A 15936-nucleotide genomic window follows, 5' to 3' on the forward strand; every position below is an offset into this window, starting at 1 on the left:
GTCCGTTCCTCTGCTTTCACGCAGAGTTTGCTGCAGAATTTCTAGCTTGTAACCCAGGGAGGAAAAGTATTTGACACCTCCGCTGTGGAGTTCTGCTCAAGTCCCCTGACCTCCAAGGGTGATTTTGACCACTGGAGCTGTAATTTCATCAGACCTGGGACAGTGCAATTAACTGCAGAAGACTCTTTCTTGCTGCACTGCATCTGAAATAATTTGTGATACAAGTGAGAATCTGCCCTTCATTTGAAGTAACAGTATCCAGAACGTTACTCTGGGGGAAAAAGCAATACTAATCTGTAATTTAAAGTAGGCATAATAGTGAACTGTACCCCAGCTAGAGTAAAGCAATAAAAAGTTTTTACTTAATTGACGTTGCTCCCATTACAAAAATAAGCATCCACAGCACATTTATTTAATGTTTAAATTACTTCATATTTTTACACAACCTGAAAAGAAAATATATTTATCCCACATACAGTCATAGTAAACAAGTGCATTATTTCAAACATTAAAAATAAATCTTTTAACCAAGTCTGTACAACAGATAAATAAAATTATATCTAAAATACTTAAAAGTTGTGAAAAACAAAACAAAAATTCTCTCTCAAACTCACAGTTCCCCATTGCTCCTAATACTGGCATAGATGACAGTTATGCATCCTATCCCCCACTACAATGTTCCCCTGTACCATTTCTTTCAGCCATGCAGATGTACTGATGGAGGAGGTTAAGTTTCCAAACACTGGAAGTAATGCACACAATGAGTATCCTTCCAGTAGCTTCAAAGTAGCTGGCAGGCTTTGTAAAACTGCTGAACTTGGGGAAGTTTATTACATATTAATTTTTTTTAATGATGAAACTTCACCAAAAGAAGTAAAGCCATTCCTTTAACACAGGTTTTTTTGCACTTATTGGTGGCTGCAAGTTTGAATTCAATTTAACAGGGATAAGATCAAACCATGCACGTGACAGTTAAGCACGGTACAAACTGGGATTCATGTTGTTTACAATCATACATAATTGCACATATGCTTGGAAAACAGTATTGTGCTTGTGGTTTTGCCTGCTAGCAAGTAATCCATAGAAGAATAAAATTAATAAAGCAACTAGAGGTCAAACCGGCACCTGAACGCAAACAACAAACGGCAAAGAAATGACCACAACCTCACTAAGTGGAACAAATTACAGCTTGTCACTGCCACACTGAAGGGCTGTTTCTTTCAATTTAACTTTTTATGCTAAAGGAAAGAGTAAGAAAGATGGGTGCTGCTAAAAAGGATGGGGAAAAAAAGGTTCCTCCGAACAGCTCCAGTCTCGTTTGTAGTTCTGAGACTCCACCATCTGCATGCAACAAGATAACCACTCAGTCCCTCCTCCTCATATCATCAACAGATTTACTTCCACCCTTGACTTGCATCCTTTGAAATGAAAAATACTATTACTGGAGGGAATATGGCACCAGTTCCTTAATGAGACCTAGGTTCAAGGTCACCTGCAAACTCAGAGAGAGGTTTGAAGATCACTGCTGCCCTGTTCTCCTGTTTCCTTAAGATCTGGTAGAGTGGATATGATGGGATTTCATCTGAGTGGAAAAAGGAAGCTGGAGGTCTTCCAAGAATTCTCCATCTTGAACTGAGTCTGAAAATTATTCATCTGTTTGTTCACTGAGATGTTACAGAGAACTGCACATAGTTAAATGAATTAGTAGAAAATTTATGAAAAAGCAAACGATTTTTGGAAAAAAATCAAATTGTCTTTATAAATTTCACCTCAATTTACCGCATTCGCTGAAAACATCTTAAATTTCTAAAAAGATCCCATAAAATATTATGTAAACTTGTATATAATCTTAAATCACTGGTGATGACTTTTTATTTCCATGTATAAAGGGTTTCATATAACATAGACTATCTCCACCCAAAATACTCATTTCTAAACAAAAAAACTATCACTTTGTTCAGAAAAATGCCCCCGTTTACCAATAACTTCACGTTTCACATCCGCTGAAGGTGACCATTAACAAAGGATCACAAGTTTGCTCTTTTCCGAGAATGATCACAGCATGTGTTACGTGTAGGCGGTGCCCTAGTAGCATCCGCTCTTCGTTTGGCTGACCCACGGTAAAGTTAATTCTGTGATATGCCCATGATATTGCTAAACCACCTCACTTCTTCGTGTCATGTTTAAACAGATATGTAAACAGAAACATACATCCAGTAGAAAAGACTCATTTTCACATGCAATTCTGTACAGTGCATTCTTGTTTCTCAGATTATTTGAGAAGGCTGTTTCCACACAAAATATGTACATTTGCACTATATACATTTTCCACACACTTAACTTAAATATCTTCCTGTACCTCCAGTTGAGAATTTTTGTTTAGGCAGACACAAAATAAACCTGAAGAAAGTTTCCAAGAATCTTTTCAAGTTAATGCCTTGACGGATCTTGCATTGCTGAGAAGAAGTGTAGTCCAGAAAAAAAACCAGCTATGCATAGCAGCCTTTTCAGCAGAGTTGAGTTATCTTTAGGAACCACAATCTGTGCTAGATCATTAGTGATCTGAGAAATCTCATGTGCCACACACACAAATATAAAAGTGCTGACAAGAATGTTAAACATTGGATATCCAGGAATGAGCACCAAGATCCCCTTTGTGTCTGCTGCCAGCCAAATATGGTATTGGCAAATGAAAAGCTGAAAGAAAAAATGAAGTGCGGTTAATAATGCTTATATATATAAATATTTTTACTTACATAAAAATATCTAATTATTACTATTGCACCGACACACTATCCTTCTGCTCAAGTCAGACATTTCTGATTAAACAACATACTTTGAGAAGCTGTATTCCACATGTTTTTCATTTACATTATGTCAGAGCAGATGAGGAGTACGCCTCCATTCAGTTACTATAGCTCTGGTGAGGGACTGAACTAACATATGCGCCTGCAAATGAAAGACGATGCTTCAACAGCTGATGAATGGAAAGATCCCTGGAGTGGATCAGGACCAGGAATCAGAACAGCGAAAATGTGATCCTTTAAAAAAATCAAATTCAAAATCATGTACTACATACACATTTTATTGCAATGAGTTTCCCCCCAAAGTTCCTTTTCCTTTTTAAAATATATTTTAGTAATCAGATAAAATTAAACATTTAATATTATTAAACAGCAAATAAAATGAAAAGCAAGATTATTCCTACTGTTTCAAAATACACACTCAATGCAACAAGATAATATTTGGACTAAGAAGGGTTTTTTTGTAAAGGTACGTTGTTGATTAATGCAGGAAAGCTTTGTAGGGCAAACACTAGTTAGTATAATTCATGCTGATCCTGCAGCTGGCTTACATTTTTATCTTCCAACTGCATACACACCACAGCTTACTCCAGCATTAAGTCCCCACTCTCACAAGCCTATACTCCTCCCCCCCTCCCCCCCCGCCGAAACAGCATAAGAAATAAGTTTGCTACTGTGAGACTGCCATTTCAGCGATTTTTAAGTGTAGACAGAAGCTACAATGCCAAGAGGTCAAATACAACAGCATGATACTAAGTAAGCCAATAAATGTTTTCGCTATTTATGTGTTATACTCCAATATTGATAATAAAACCACCTGTCATTTCTAAGTTTCAATTCACCGTACTTCTCATCATTCTACTTACCTCTAAAGAAATTTTGCCAAACCAGGCAAAGAACGAGCTATACACAGATCTGACATATCCAGGAATGTTCCTGATGAGGATGAAAGCTAAAATCTTAAAACAAACAAAAAAAGCGACTGTGGATGACAAGCAGATTACACACACACGCACATAAAAGGTTTATTCACTTTCGCTGTCCGAAGTACCCCATGCATTAAATTTTCTTCATGATCTAGTAAATATATAAACCAAACAAAAATCCATGCTAGTTATACCTAATAAATTATGTCTTGAAATTGCAAATCTCTTACATATTCTTATAGCATAGCAAGTCACATTTACACCTTCAGTAGAATCACTAGGCACCGTCACAAAACATGTTACACCATGTCAGCCTAAAATGAAGGTGGCCACAAATCGGAGTTAACCCTCAATTTTTAAAGAGAGGGTGTCGGTGGACAAACTAATATTAAAAAATTAAGTCACATATGCACTGAAGAGAGTAGGACAAACTATTTAAAAAGAGGAAAGGGAGGAAACAGAATCAGACAGCTGGGATACAGTGAGGCAGGGAACACAGTAAGAGGAAAATCTAAATTTAAGAAAACCACATGCATGCCCCTGTGGCCCACCCCCTTTCTGCCTAAAACTGACTACAGGGTCCCATAGGTTCCTTCCTACACTAACACCTCCCAAACACTCACGCTTCCCTACAGCCGCCTTCTTTTCTACTGCTGTGCAATTAGTTAAATGTTGGGGTTGGCCTTAAGCAGTGTATACGAAATCTACACTAAGGATATCAAGGTTAATCGAAAGCATAACCGCACTATGCGAGTTCAGTGCTTAAAGGCAATGAGAAACAGTGTACAAATTTTTCACTTTCAGACATTAAAGACTTTCAGAATGACGCTCAGTATCTGACATTCCATGTTAAAGCAAAAATATGTACTTTTTTTTAAAAAAAAAGCCCCAACACGAACAGACTACATTCTATCACTGTAAGGAAGAGGATCATAATTATAATTACCTGCACCACAGAAACAGAAGGATGTAGTTCATTGCACTCTGTCTTGTTTTTACAGCTACTAGCCCAAATAGAGTAGGTCTAAAAGATATAAAAATCAGTCTGTGTAGCAGTTATATGTAACATTTAAAAATTAAGCACAAGGTAAGCTATTTTGAAGTGCTTTCAGCAGTAGTTGCTTCACTAAGATGTGAGACAGTAATAGAAAAAACTACATTGCGCTTAGTTTTGTGTTTGTCTCAAATTCATCTTTGCAACTGATGAATACCATACTTACTCACACCTTAAGATACATGCACACTGTTGGCAAATTTCTTTTATCACAAATAGACAAGCAATTAAGAGTGGAGGTAAGAGCCGCATTATCTACCATATTATTTTTATGATCCAATTTTCTTGTAACCTTTGCAATGAACTGAAAGAATGATGATGTTTTACAGTTTACTGAAAGGAAAAATATTTTAGTGAGTAGACAGGTAGGGCTGTGCACAAAAACACAGCTGAAATATCTCCAGATCAAGATTTGATTTTTTAAATCAACGTATTTTCTAAACAAGAACTTCAGAAATCTTATTCTTTAGAGATTTACAAACCTGATTATACTAGTTATACTAAGTACGTACCAAAAAGGATACAACTGAAATAAATAATAAAACATTTGAAATTCTGCTGGAGAAAAGAGGGTCTCCCTTTCCTTCTGATATCATCTGACGTTTCTGCAATGCCAGGTAAATGAAAGCAAAGAGCATCCCATGAAAAACCACCTGTAAAAGACAAACAGAATGCAATGAATATTTCGTGGCTTTTACAAGGACTTCAGGTACAAACTCTAATGCTACAGGATAAACTATTTGTAATACCAAAGCTTAGGCTTCAAAAGGTCCTTTCCCAGATTTACTGAAGTGAACAAAAATAGGCTTTCTACACTAGATTGTCATAAACTGCATTTTTAACTCAACTCAAAAACTACAAATAAAGTACTGTTACTAATGCTTCAGAGCATTAAAGACATAACAACAAAATTTCAAGAAGCTTTCGAGTACCCAACATACCCTCTGCAATCTATGCCAGCATTGAGAAGGGCTTTCTCTGGGGAAACACCAAGAGTCTCTGGCCCTCTCCCAAGCTGGCAGGTGAAAACATTCAACAAGCACTACAAGCGCTTCCCTCCCTCACAGACACAATTCTTAAACAGAGTGTTTTATGACCTTATGCCAAGTTCTCATTAGCTAGCAATATGATGCTGTTTCAGGCCCATGTGGTGCTTATCTTCTGTATTTATTTTGAGACTTGCTCTTCAGCGGCGTCACAGAATACGCACTGTTCACTAGCAGCAGCACTCCAAGCCTGAAATGCTGCAACACAGCGCGCGCTGCTGATGGGAGCAGCCCAGGACGAGCCTACTGTGTGCTTTGTGAATTTCAGCTACTGCAGACCAACAGACATAGAAGCGTGCAAGTCACCCTATTAAGCCTACGTTTAGTAAAGAAATGCTCCCACTTTAGAAACTCCACTTGCTTACCAAGAAGGCAAAAAAACAAAAAAGAGACCAGTGTCTCCCTGTTCTATTCCCCCACACTGCAGGTTCAGTAACCGGAAAGAAAGCACTTTCCCACTGGAAAACTATTTAAAAATACAGGAAAGAATAGTCTGGTTTGAGCATCAAGACCCTGATTTTAAAAGTGTTTCAGAGGTAACATTAAAAGAAACATACCCTTAACTGATATAACATTCAAAAAATATTATTAAGAAAGCCACCACAATAATTTGCCTTCTATTTCAATAGCCTAAAGTGCTACAGGTGCTACACTTCCACACTAAAATTTCTGAGAAAAGATAAATCTCGGTCATTTGATGACTTTATTGTTTAAAAACAAACTAAGTAGGATCCAGCAGTAAGTAAATCAACACCCAAGCAAGGCTTTCACTGACATTTGCAGAAATAAGGTGGAGGTAGCTTAGTCTTCTATTAAACAACACACTAGGACAAATTCTTGCTTTCTCTGGAGGAAAGGAAAACAACCCTCCCCTCTCCCCACATTAAGAAATATACTTAAAAGACCATGTAAATTAATGCAAATGTTACATACATAGCGATCCAGCTTCCACCTAAACCACCATTCATAAACATTCCCATTCAGTTCAAAACACTTGGACAGTGGCCAGAAAGAAAATATCTTCTCAAATGCACCCTGTAGAAAATAAACATGGCAAAAGCATTAACAATTATGTCAGCCATATTTACTACATCAATATGCTGTCTTTTAATATTATCAAATCCCTATTTCACTAGCTACGTGCCATTACCAAAATAACAGGCTTCCTTAAAAGGCACTCCCCCCCAAAAAAAAAAAGAAAAAAAGAAACCCAAAAATACTTCTTCAGATGAGAGAAGGTTTCAGTTTTGCTTCCCATAAAGGTACTGGCACACCTTCCATTTTGTACGGCAGGCTTAAAGGAAGAGAGCACTGACTTGTTGGGATAAGGAACGCATACTCTGCAGAAGACTGCAGTTCAACAGGCTTGAAACCAATGAGGGATTAAAACCACACAATGCCCCCTGTAAAATCCAAGTGACAAATCCTGCCCTTATTTCTGTCAGCTACACTTACAGCATTGCAGTGAGTTGCCAATTCAGCACGAGAACCAGTCTTTTGAGAAGCTATTGAAGCCAACACCTGGTCTCTAAGAGACACCGGTCTTCATGCCACCACCTATCACCAGATGTATCACCATATGCTAGCAAAAAATAGTAGCTTTAAGCACATAAAAAAAAAAAAAAACACGCCCCAAAACCAAAGCATAGACTTTTGTATTTATCACATTTGTAGTAGTATACTAAAAATATGTCAAGCATTATAAACAAATGAGTAAGATACAGAATTGTGTTTTTTCCAGCATCCACACCAATTCAAATATGAAAAGAAACTGAAAGTTTCAAATTTTTTTCATCTGTATTTATGATACAGGAGCAAATACAGAAGTTACAAGCACATTAAAAAGTAGAGGTAGGTAACATACTCTTAGGCTGTTAAGGATAAAAATAGTCAAAATTTACGAACCTGAGAATATGACAGAAAATATATACATGTCAGTAAGCAAACCAGTTTCAGCAGTAAACCAAAGTGCCACAAGCAATTCCCTGAGGAAGAAATAATCAGTATGCAGTCATCAATTTTTCAACAGCAAACCCCAGGACACATTAAATAATAACTGCCAATTATTTAGTGTAGCTATGCTTAGTAATAGATACATTCACAAATAATTGTTCAACTATTACCAGCAGTATTTTACCACTATCTACATTTACATATCAAATTTTACTTTAAACAATTAAAATAAACATTCACAGTAATTAACCACCTATTAAACTTAAATTAAGCCTCATGTCTGAAACAAGGACAACATACATACAGAAAGAAGAGAATGTAGGTTTTCAAACAGAAACACTATTTTAAAGCATCTGCTTTCCCAAACACCCTGCACAGGCAGTCCTTATTCTAGGTGAATACAACTAAATAAATAAAACACAATGCCCACAGCTTGTGTCTTCTGAAATAAGTAGAGCATATGTTATTAAACTTTGAGGTACCGGTTGTACTCCAAAGCTCAATTGCAGGTCATTAAGGACAAGTATCTTGTTAAAAGAAGCCTGAGAAACTGCCCTTCAAAGCTGTGAGCTGATACTAAGGTCTACCCAAGCCTCAGCACTGCAACAGAGATCATCTCCCTCTCTCTCCACACGCATTGGCAGACGTAAACAGGGACATAAACAAGTGAAAGCTGTCATTGAAAAATTTTCTAGTTTCACAGTACACTTGCTCTGAAGTACACAACAGTCATTTCTCTGTATCTGGAACAGAAGTGCCTTTGCAGAAAAAAACCCCAACATAATAGTGGAGCTATTTGCCTTTGAGATATTTTGTAAAACTACGGTCAGATTACATTTTTGCAGCATCTATTCCTAGTATGCATTTGGTATATTTCATTGTCCTATCTGTAGACTATAAAAACTAGGTATTAATCCCATCAATAGGGAAAGAGGATCTAAGATTCCTAAGGTTCTAGTTCTAATTTAGGTGAATTAAATAATAAGCATTTACCAAATGATGACAGCTTTTCAATGAACTGCAATGCATAAAATAAACTGGGATTCACTTTATCTAAGATACTAAAATAACTAACCCGATGTTCTTACTTCACAGGATATGGCGGAACTGGTGCTCAAGGTGGATGAGACATACTGGCAATGCAGAACGGGGAAGGTTAAATGCTCGCTGTTCGTGCTCTAGCCATTCCTATGCTACAGCAACGGCCTCAGCTAGCTTGGGTAGTGTAACCTATGGGTTTAGCTTGCATTCAGTAATATTACAGCTCTTGATAAAACAGATCTCTGATGGTCAAAACCTATTAAAAGGTATTCTAATATAACTGTTACCAGAGACAGTTTAGTTACCAGCTGTTAAAATTTTCAGCTGACATACAGTTCACCCATGACAAACTGTATTTCTGCTAACAGCTGTCTAGCGCGCTTTGGCTATGTTACGAAGAGACAGATCTACTAACAATACCATTTTCTGTATGGTTATCATTGTAGTAACATGCAAATGTTTTATAGCAGAAAGAAGAAAAACACGTACCATTTGCTTTCTTCTGGACTATCTGAGGCCATACAGCTAAGGTGGCATAAATGATCATAAACCAGACAGTGACTAATGGTACAAAGTAGTAGAACTGGTAAGGTCGGTCCATCACTATGCACAGTACCACAACTAAGAAATTGAGACGAAATAAAACCTGTAGGGTGTCAGAGGAGAATACATAAACTGGGAGGCAAAGGTGAGAGAGACTGAGAACGTGTTTCTTTAGCACTATAAGGAAAAAAAATCTATGTATTTCACACCTCACATGCTGATTCTATTTCAGTGGAAACTCAGATAAGTATCTCTCCTTAACATCCACAATGCAATACTACAGGCTGATCATGTAGTACCGGACCCGTCCTATGCTGGCCTAGGTAGAGATAGCAACAAAAATAGGGTAAAACAGAACTGACCGTTCCCCAGGCTGGGGACTGAGTATTCCGGCCACTGGATGCTGTTAATGCCTCTCTGCTTTCACACCCACAGGTACCTGGGCTATCTCAGTTAAAGCCAGGGTAATGTCATTACCAGTGCTGCAGTTAGGCTGTAGACATACCTTTAAAAAGCACCATGACCTGACTTACCTGACAATGTAATACTTAAGAGAAATAAAAGATCAATTCTTTAAAAAAAAATTTAAACTGCTACAGCGCACACTGCCAAATGCAGAGAGACACCACAAAACCAGGTATGTTTTCCAGTATCATTACAGTGCAAAAATTCCTTTTCTTCATTAACAAACGTAGGCTTCAATACACTGACTTTGTAAGTAATGATCCACACAGTCTTCCATATTCTTCTCTACTGTAAATTGCTACTGCAACGAAAACTCCATTGCTATATACTGGAAAATATTTGTCTTTATATTTTAAAGCCTATGTACTTAAATATTTTACATTGTAAGTGTCATTTATATGCTATATGTTTGTATTAGATAAACACTACCGATAAAACAGGTCAGATTAAAAATGGCTGTTATTTCTGTATAATGTGCAAAACTTGGTTAAGTAATCTGATATCATGGTATTTAGGGATTACAGATATATTATGGATGTTCTGCTATCTGAACAATTTTCTTTATAAAAACAGTAAGTAGAGATTCTTACCTGACACACTCTGTATACACCGAAGTCCCCTTTTATCCAAAAATATGAGAAGTGTCCATAACCTGTTTGGAACAGATATGCAGCAACCAGAACTCGAATGTGCATGTACACGGGCAAAAACTGTTGAGAAAAATAAAGCACCTTTTATAAATAGCCATGTAAATGCTTTTGGCTTCCCTTTTTACCCTCCTATTTTATGTTTTTTCTGCATTGTGATAAATCAGGTTTAAATAAGAAAAGAAGCATTATGCTACATTTCCTTGTATTCTTACTAAGCTCTGCTGGTGCCCTAACCTCTCTGATGTTAAAATTAATTTCTTCTATTTATTGCTCTACGCTTTCTACATTCTATTACCAGTTAAGAGAGACTTAAGAGGGCTCTTTGAAAGCTTACCTTCAGCAGTTTCAAGTCCAGAACATAAAAAAAGAAGTGCTGCTAGCCATTAATGTAATATTCTACATGAGGAAACAAGTATTTTTTCCCACTGACCCAGTAATGCATAAAGTGCTCTTATCAATTAAATCTACACTCAAACAGAGAGAAAATCTAATTCTGTTTTTTAAATTTTTAAAACTACAGGAACAATAGCATTAGTAATTCATTCTATTCAATTTTAATACACATTTGCACTATCTTTCTTTCAAAGAAACACCCAAATTGCATTCCCACTTAAAAAAATATGAAATTCAAATCACTTACAGTGCTTGCTCCAGAGATATGATAAATCAAAATAACAAGTTGCATCCAGCCCTTCCATTCATCAGTCTGTTCTCTATTTAACACTTTAGTCTAATGCAAAACAAAACAAGAGTGTTGCTATTCCAAAATGTACAAAGGAACATCTACAAAACGAGGAGAAAAAGTTAAAAACGATAAACCACTTTATGGGAAAATAGGTCACAATTGTAAAAGTCTTCCGTCTAGCGGACACAGGTCTACCAGATTTTGACATGATCTCTACTCTTTTGTATCCAGGCTGTGCCCACTTCCAATATGACTGAGTGGCAATGGCTAAAAGTGCTTATACCCATATGCTTTCAAAAAGCTTTTGCATCTAATTCCATGCAAATGCCTTATTGCTGGTAAGTGTATTTTTTGCAGATGAGTTTTCTTGACTTTGAAAATTTAACTTTCAATATTTAGCAATTAGTTATTTACACTGAAACTGGGAAACAATGTTATAAGCCGGATGTCAACATAATCATTACCTCTTTGGTATTTTCGGTATAAAATACCCCCAAAACCAAGATATAGATGATTGGTATGAAGAAAGATGAATGTGTATAAAATTTATTTTCCTTCATGAAAAGATTTGCTCTGTCACATAGATAAAAATAGGTCATGATTAGACCCAGTTTGCAGAAGGAGTGTAAGAGCATCTCTAAAGTAGAAGCACTAGGAGTGCTGATGGCAGGTTTCTTCTCCTCTCCACTTTCCAAATCAGTGCATGATTTGTTCTTCCGATAATTATTCCGATGAATTACATTGATAATTAAATATCCAACAATGGACAAAGTAAAGAAACAGAAAGCTAACTTCTGTATCAGAGTGAGAGGAGGCTGAGGCTGGCAGCAGGAGCCATCAATGGGCTTCATTATCTTATTGCAGTAGACGTTCATAAGAATCATCGCATTCTGTTAAAGAAATAAGCAGTTTTGTCAATTAATCTCTAATAAAAGTTAACATTTTCATCGTAAGGAATTTTCTTTTAGATCATGCATTGACATAAACCATGCAATTCTCCCTTATTATCACGTAATTTCACAGTCCCCCACATACCTAGCTGCATGCAATAGCAACGCCTCTTCCAAACAGGAAACCCTTTAGCTCCCTGAGGTAAGCAAAACCACCTAAACCTATTCCTTAGAACAGAAGGGTTCTCTCTACTGGCTGTAAAAGGAGCTATAAAGAGCTAAATGGGCTATAAATGAAAAAAAGCTAACAAACTTGGCTCCTAAAGGGGCACTGTAATAAAATTCTCTCAAACACAACGAGGAGGCTGAAACTTGTGGTGGGATGACACTTAGTTTCTAAACTGAAACACGCAAATGAGTGAAACTAAAGCGACACAGCCGAGGAGCTCTTTTACAAGAAGGGCAGACTGACACAGCTCAGGGGGACTCACTACAGGCATATTTATATTGGTAGATTGCAGGTAAAGTAAGAAATAAAGTCAGTGGCACTCCATGCAACCAGGAAGGTGTGTATTGTGTGTTTTGTTACCCTTTTCATACTCCTTACTATATAAAATCATATGGGCATATAGGGGAAAATTTAAGACTTATTTCTTAGCACTGCTTTACAAATCATTATCACCCTAATTCATTCATGCAGTCGAAGGCACAAAGTTTGCACTCAGGATCTAAAAGATCTAGTGGATTAACAGCTGTTGTAAAATAGCTACACACTGATGTGTTTGCTGTGTTTTTCAAACATCTTATGTAACTGACTGCCCTCCCACCCGCTGAGATTTTCTTAACAAAATTTCTTGGAGAATGTGCAGGTCCTCATTACATTCATATCATCTGCCATTTCAGAACATTCACTTAGAATCTTGTTTAACTATTATTATCACTTGATGTTGACCAGTTCTAAAAACACTTACTGTATCTCTGCTTGATTCAGGGAGATGCAGGCCATCTGCAGATTTCATGATAGTTTCTTGTGCTATCAATTTTGATACACTGAACACTTTAACTTTAGCTTTGGAATTTCGGGAACTGCTGTTCAGAATACGAACAGCTGCTTCATTATAAGCATCTATTTTCTCATTAGTGATCATTTTCCGGCTTTCACTCAGCATATCTTCATAAACAGGATCTGAATTTGAAAGAACAAAGTATGAGCACATTAATCTTCTACTTGACAAACACATTTGCTTAGCTCAAGTTGCACAGGCTATTTTCTTGTAGTTTGTCACAATTATTTAATGGTATAGAAAAAACATACAGCGAGGAATGAGTGACTGTTGAAGTAACTAGGGTAGTAACTAGAATTGTTTATGGTAAAATGTACTTATCGCCATTCCCTAGTCATGCATATGTATTTATAGATTAGAAAGCTTTGAACAGACATAAATTCCTGTCTAATTTCCCCAAACTCATGAAAAGTGTATAATGCTGGAGTGCAGAGCTGCTTACGCCTTCTCTCAGTAATGGAATCCCCCAGGGAAAGACTCCAAAGCCAAAGGACACAAGACAGGCAGCAGAACAGACACATGAAAAAAACCAAACAAACCACACCCTAAAAACTCTCAAACTCTCTAGTTACTGTGGCAGAAACCAGCTTCTCACTTCTCTAAGTCACAGTCCAATGCACATACCACTTGCTCCTGTTGATTCCACTTTAACTAATGGCAGAATCTCAGTCTTTGAGAAAAATGGAACATCACTTAATTGCCTGCAGACTTCATGAATTATGTAAATCTTAACACAAAGCTGCATGGGGTTCTAGATCAAAAGGTCAGCTGGAATCAATAAGCTGCTACGAGAAGCTGCAGATGTTTATAACTAGCGAAATACACTCTATGCATTATAAGTTGATTTACTTTTGCTACCTCATGCCTGCTTTTGGACAATCAATGTCAACACAGCTCTGCGTACAGACTGCTGCTCCTCTCACCTGTTCCATTGAAGAGCTCAGATGTGACTTAAATGGACTGGATCTTTATCAACAGAACGGTGGGACATGTCTGGCAGCTAATTGCTTGTTACAGATAAACATGGTTTTGAAAGTAATGCGAGAAGATGAATCTGTTGATTCAGATCTAGAACTATCTTTGATAGGAACTTAGATGTGACTGTAAAGGTACAGCTGGACATATTGCTATCAGGGCTCAAAATCTGCCTATGTTTTTAACTGAGGTGATGACAATCTAAAACGCTATGTTCTATGGCAGATAAACCAGGAGCACATTCTACCTATGAGCTCGCTGTTCAGTGTCAGGGATATACTTCAGTTTTATTGAAGAAAAGCAAGAGAATATAGATGCCATAATAAAAATCTCACAGATTCATTGTGAACCATGATTTTTGGCTCCTAATGTTAACTCATCAGTGCTCAGTGTACAGAAGCAAGTTTCATTGCAGAGACTTAAATGCTCTGTATTCTCAAGAGTATGTCTATTCATTCTAGACACACACAGAAGATGCACTTGTTGAACCTCTTCTATTATTTATGTAATCTGAAAATTTAATAGAACACCAACACAGGAATACAGTTGTTTTATGCGCCTGTGTTCTTGACTCCCAGGAGCCATATACGGAGCACAGCACAGGCAGAACAGACCTGGCATGTGGAGTCGGAGAGTAAGCTAACAAAGCATTAGGAGTTGAGAAGGCAAATGATTTTCCTGAGACATCTTTAAAATCTCCATCACTACTAACAGCTAGTTAGGGACCAGCTATTTAAGGCTGCAAGAAAGGCCAGACTGGAATTCAACCAACACCCTTTCTACTCTGCAAGTAACCAGTATGGACTAAGTTTTCCATATCCTACAAGATAATGATTCAACAGATAGTGACAGTACAATTTGTTACCTACTGTTCATTACTTTACCTTGTAAAACCCAGTAAACATCACTACTTTTTGCTAATTTTTCCAAAAGAGGTGCAATTGAAGTGATATTGATTTTATACTGCGCGAGGGCTTCGTTGCTGCCATTGTGAATTTTGATAGACCACTGGAGAAATAAAGAAAGAGATTCAGAACCTGTATGTCTAAGGACCCTTAAGTAACTGATGCCATTACTCTGACAGTAGCTGTTTTTCATTATTTTCATAAAGCTAGATTATTCTTTAGCCTTTGCTTTTGAAGTGCTAAAAAATTTCTTTTGGACTGAGCAGATGTCTAGACAGAAAATTACACTCAAACAGACCATTTAAATACCGAGTATATAATACTCAATTTAATGTTTATTTGATTTTTCATTAACTAAATGATGCAAGGTGTTTAATTAAAAGCCCCTGGACTTTGAACAATGACAAAGTAGCAAAGCCAGTCACGTTATAGAAAAATCATGGCCAATTCAGTTGATTTTGCTCTAGGAAAACTGACCACAGCAAGAGATGCGTGCAAGCAAAACTTGATGGCGGTGCTGAGTTCCAATATTTCCATCTGTTTTGCAGATACCCGCAAAGAAAAAAAAAAAAAAAAAGAGAAAATAAAGAGCTATTTTAATTTCTGATTTAATCTTCTAAATGAAATGACTGGGAGGATGCTGTAACCACCCAAGAATTTCTCCTAACTTCTGAAAAGAATTTCCCACACCATAGGAAAAACAGATTTAGCATTTTTTAAAGGTATTACTGTATCTAGACTGATTCAGTAAAAACCTGCAAAAAAACCCCTTTAGCCTAAATGTAATGAACTCTCTAGTTATTTCTAAATATCTACATAAAAATTGTGATGTAAGCCAAGTACACTGATCAATCCACTTCCTGAGAATATTAGTGAATACAAGTTAATACTTCATGAAATCAAGTGACATGCAGCTGCTCTGAGAACTCACACTC

The 15936-nt window shown here is 36.9% G+C and overlaps 1 protein-coding gene across 1 annotated transcript in view; it reads right to left on the reverse strand.

Annotated features, from left to right (window-relative positions):
- Positions 1–1854: 1854 nt before the first annotated feature.
- CASD1 (CAS1 domain containing 1) overlaps positions 1855–15936 on the reverse strand; it is a 30253-nt gene continuing 16171 nt past the window's right edge. The window contains exons 7-18 of the mRNA XM_040593397.1: positions 14981–15104; positions 13029–13243; positions 11632–12057; positions 11123–11212; positions 10423–10542; positions 9314–9470; positions 7736–7815; positions 6764–6865; positions 5297–5437; positions 4677–4754; positions 3671–3763; positions 1855–2697 (exon numbers count right to left, since the gene is read on the reverse strand). Of these exons, the coding sequence (XP_040449331.1) occupies positions 2431–2697; positions 3671–3763; positions 4677–4754; positions 5297–5437; positions 6764–6865; positions 7736–7815; positions 9314–9470; positions 10423–10542; positions 11123–11212; positions 11632–12057; positions 13029–13243; positions 14981–15104 (1893 nt within the window). The 3' untranslated portion in view covers positions 1855–2430. The remainder of the gene's footprint in view (positions 2698–3670; positions 3764–4676; positions 4755–5296; positions 5438–6763; positions 6866–7735; positions 7816–9313; positions 9471–10422; positions 10543–11122; positions 11213–11631; positions 12058–13028; positions 13244–14980; positions 15105–15936) is intronic.

Source organism: Falco naumanni, chromosome 4 (assembly GCF_017639655.2).
Source record: "Falco naumanni isolate bFalNau1 chromosome 4, bFalNau1.pat, whole genome shotgun sequence".
In the NCBI taxonomy this organism is placed as follows: Eukaryota; Metazoa; Chordata; class Aves; order Falconiformes; family Falconidae; genus Falco; species Falco naumanni.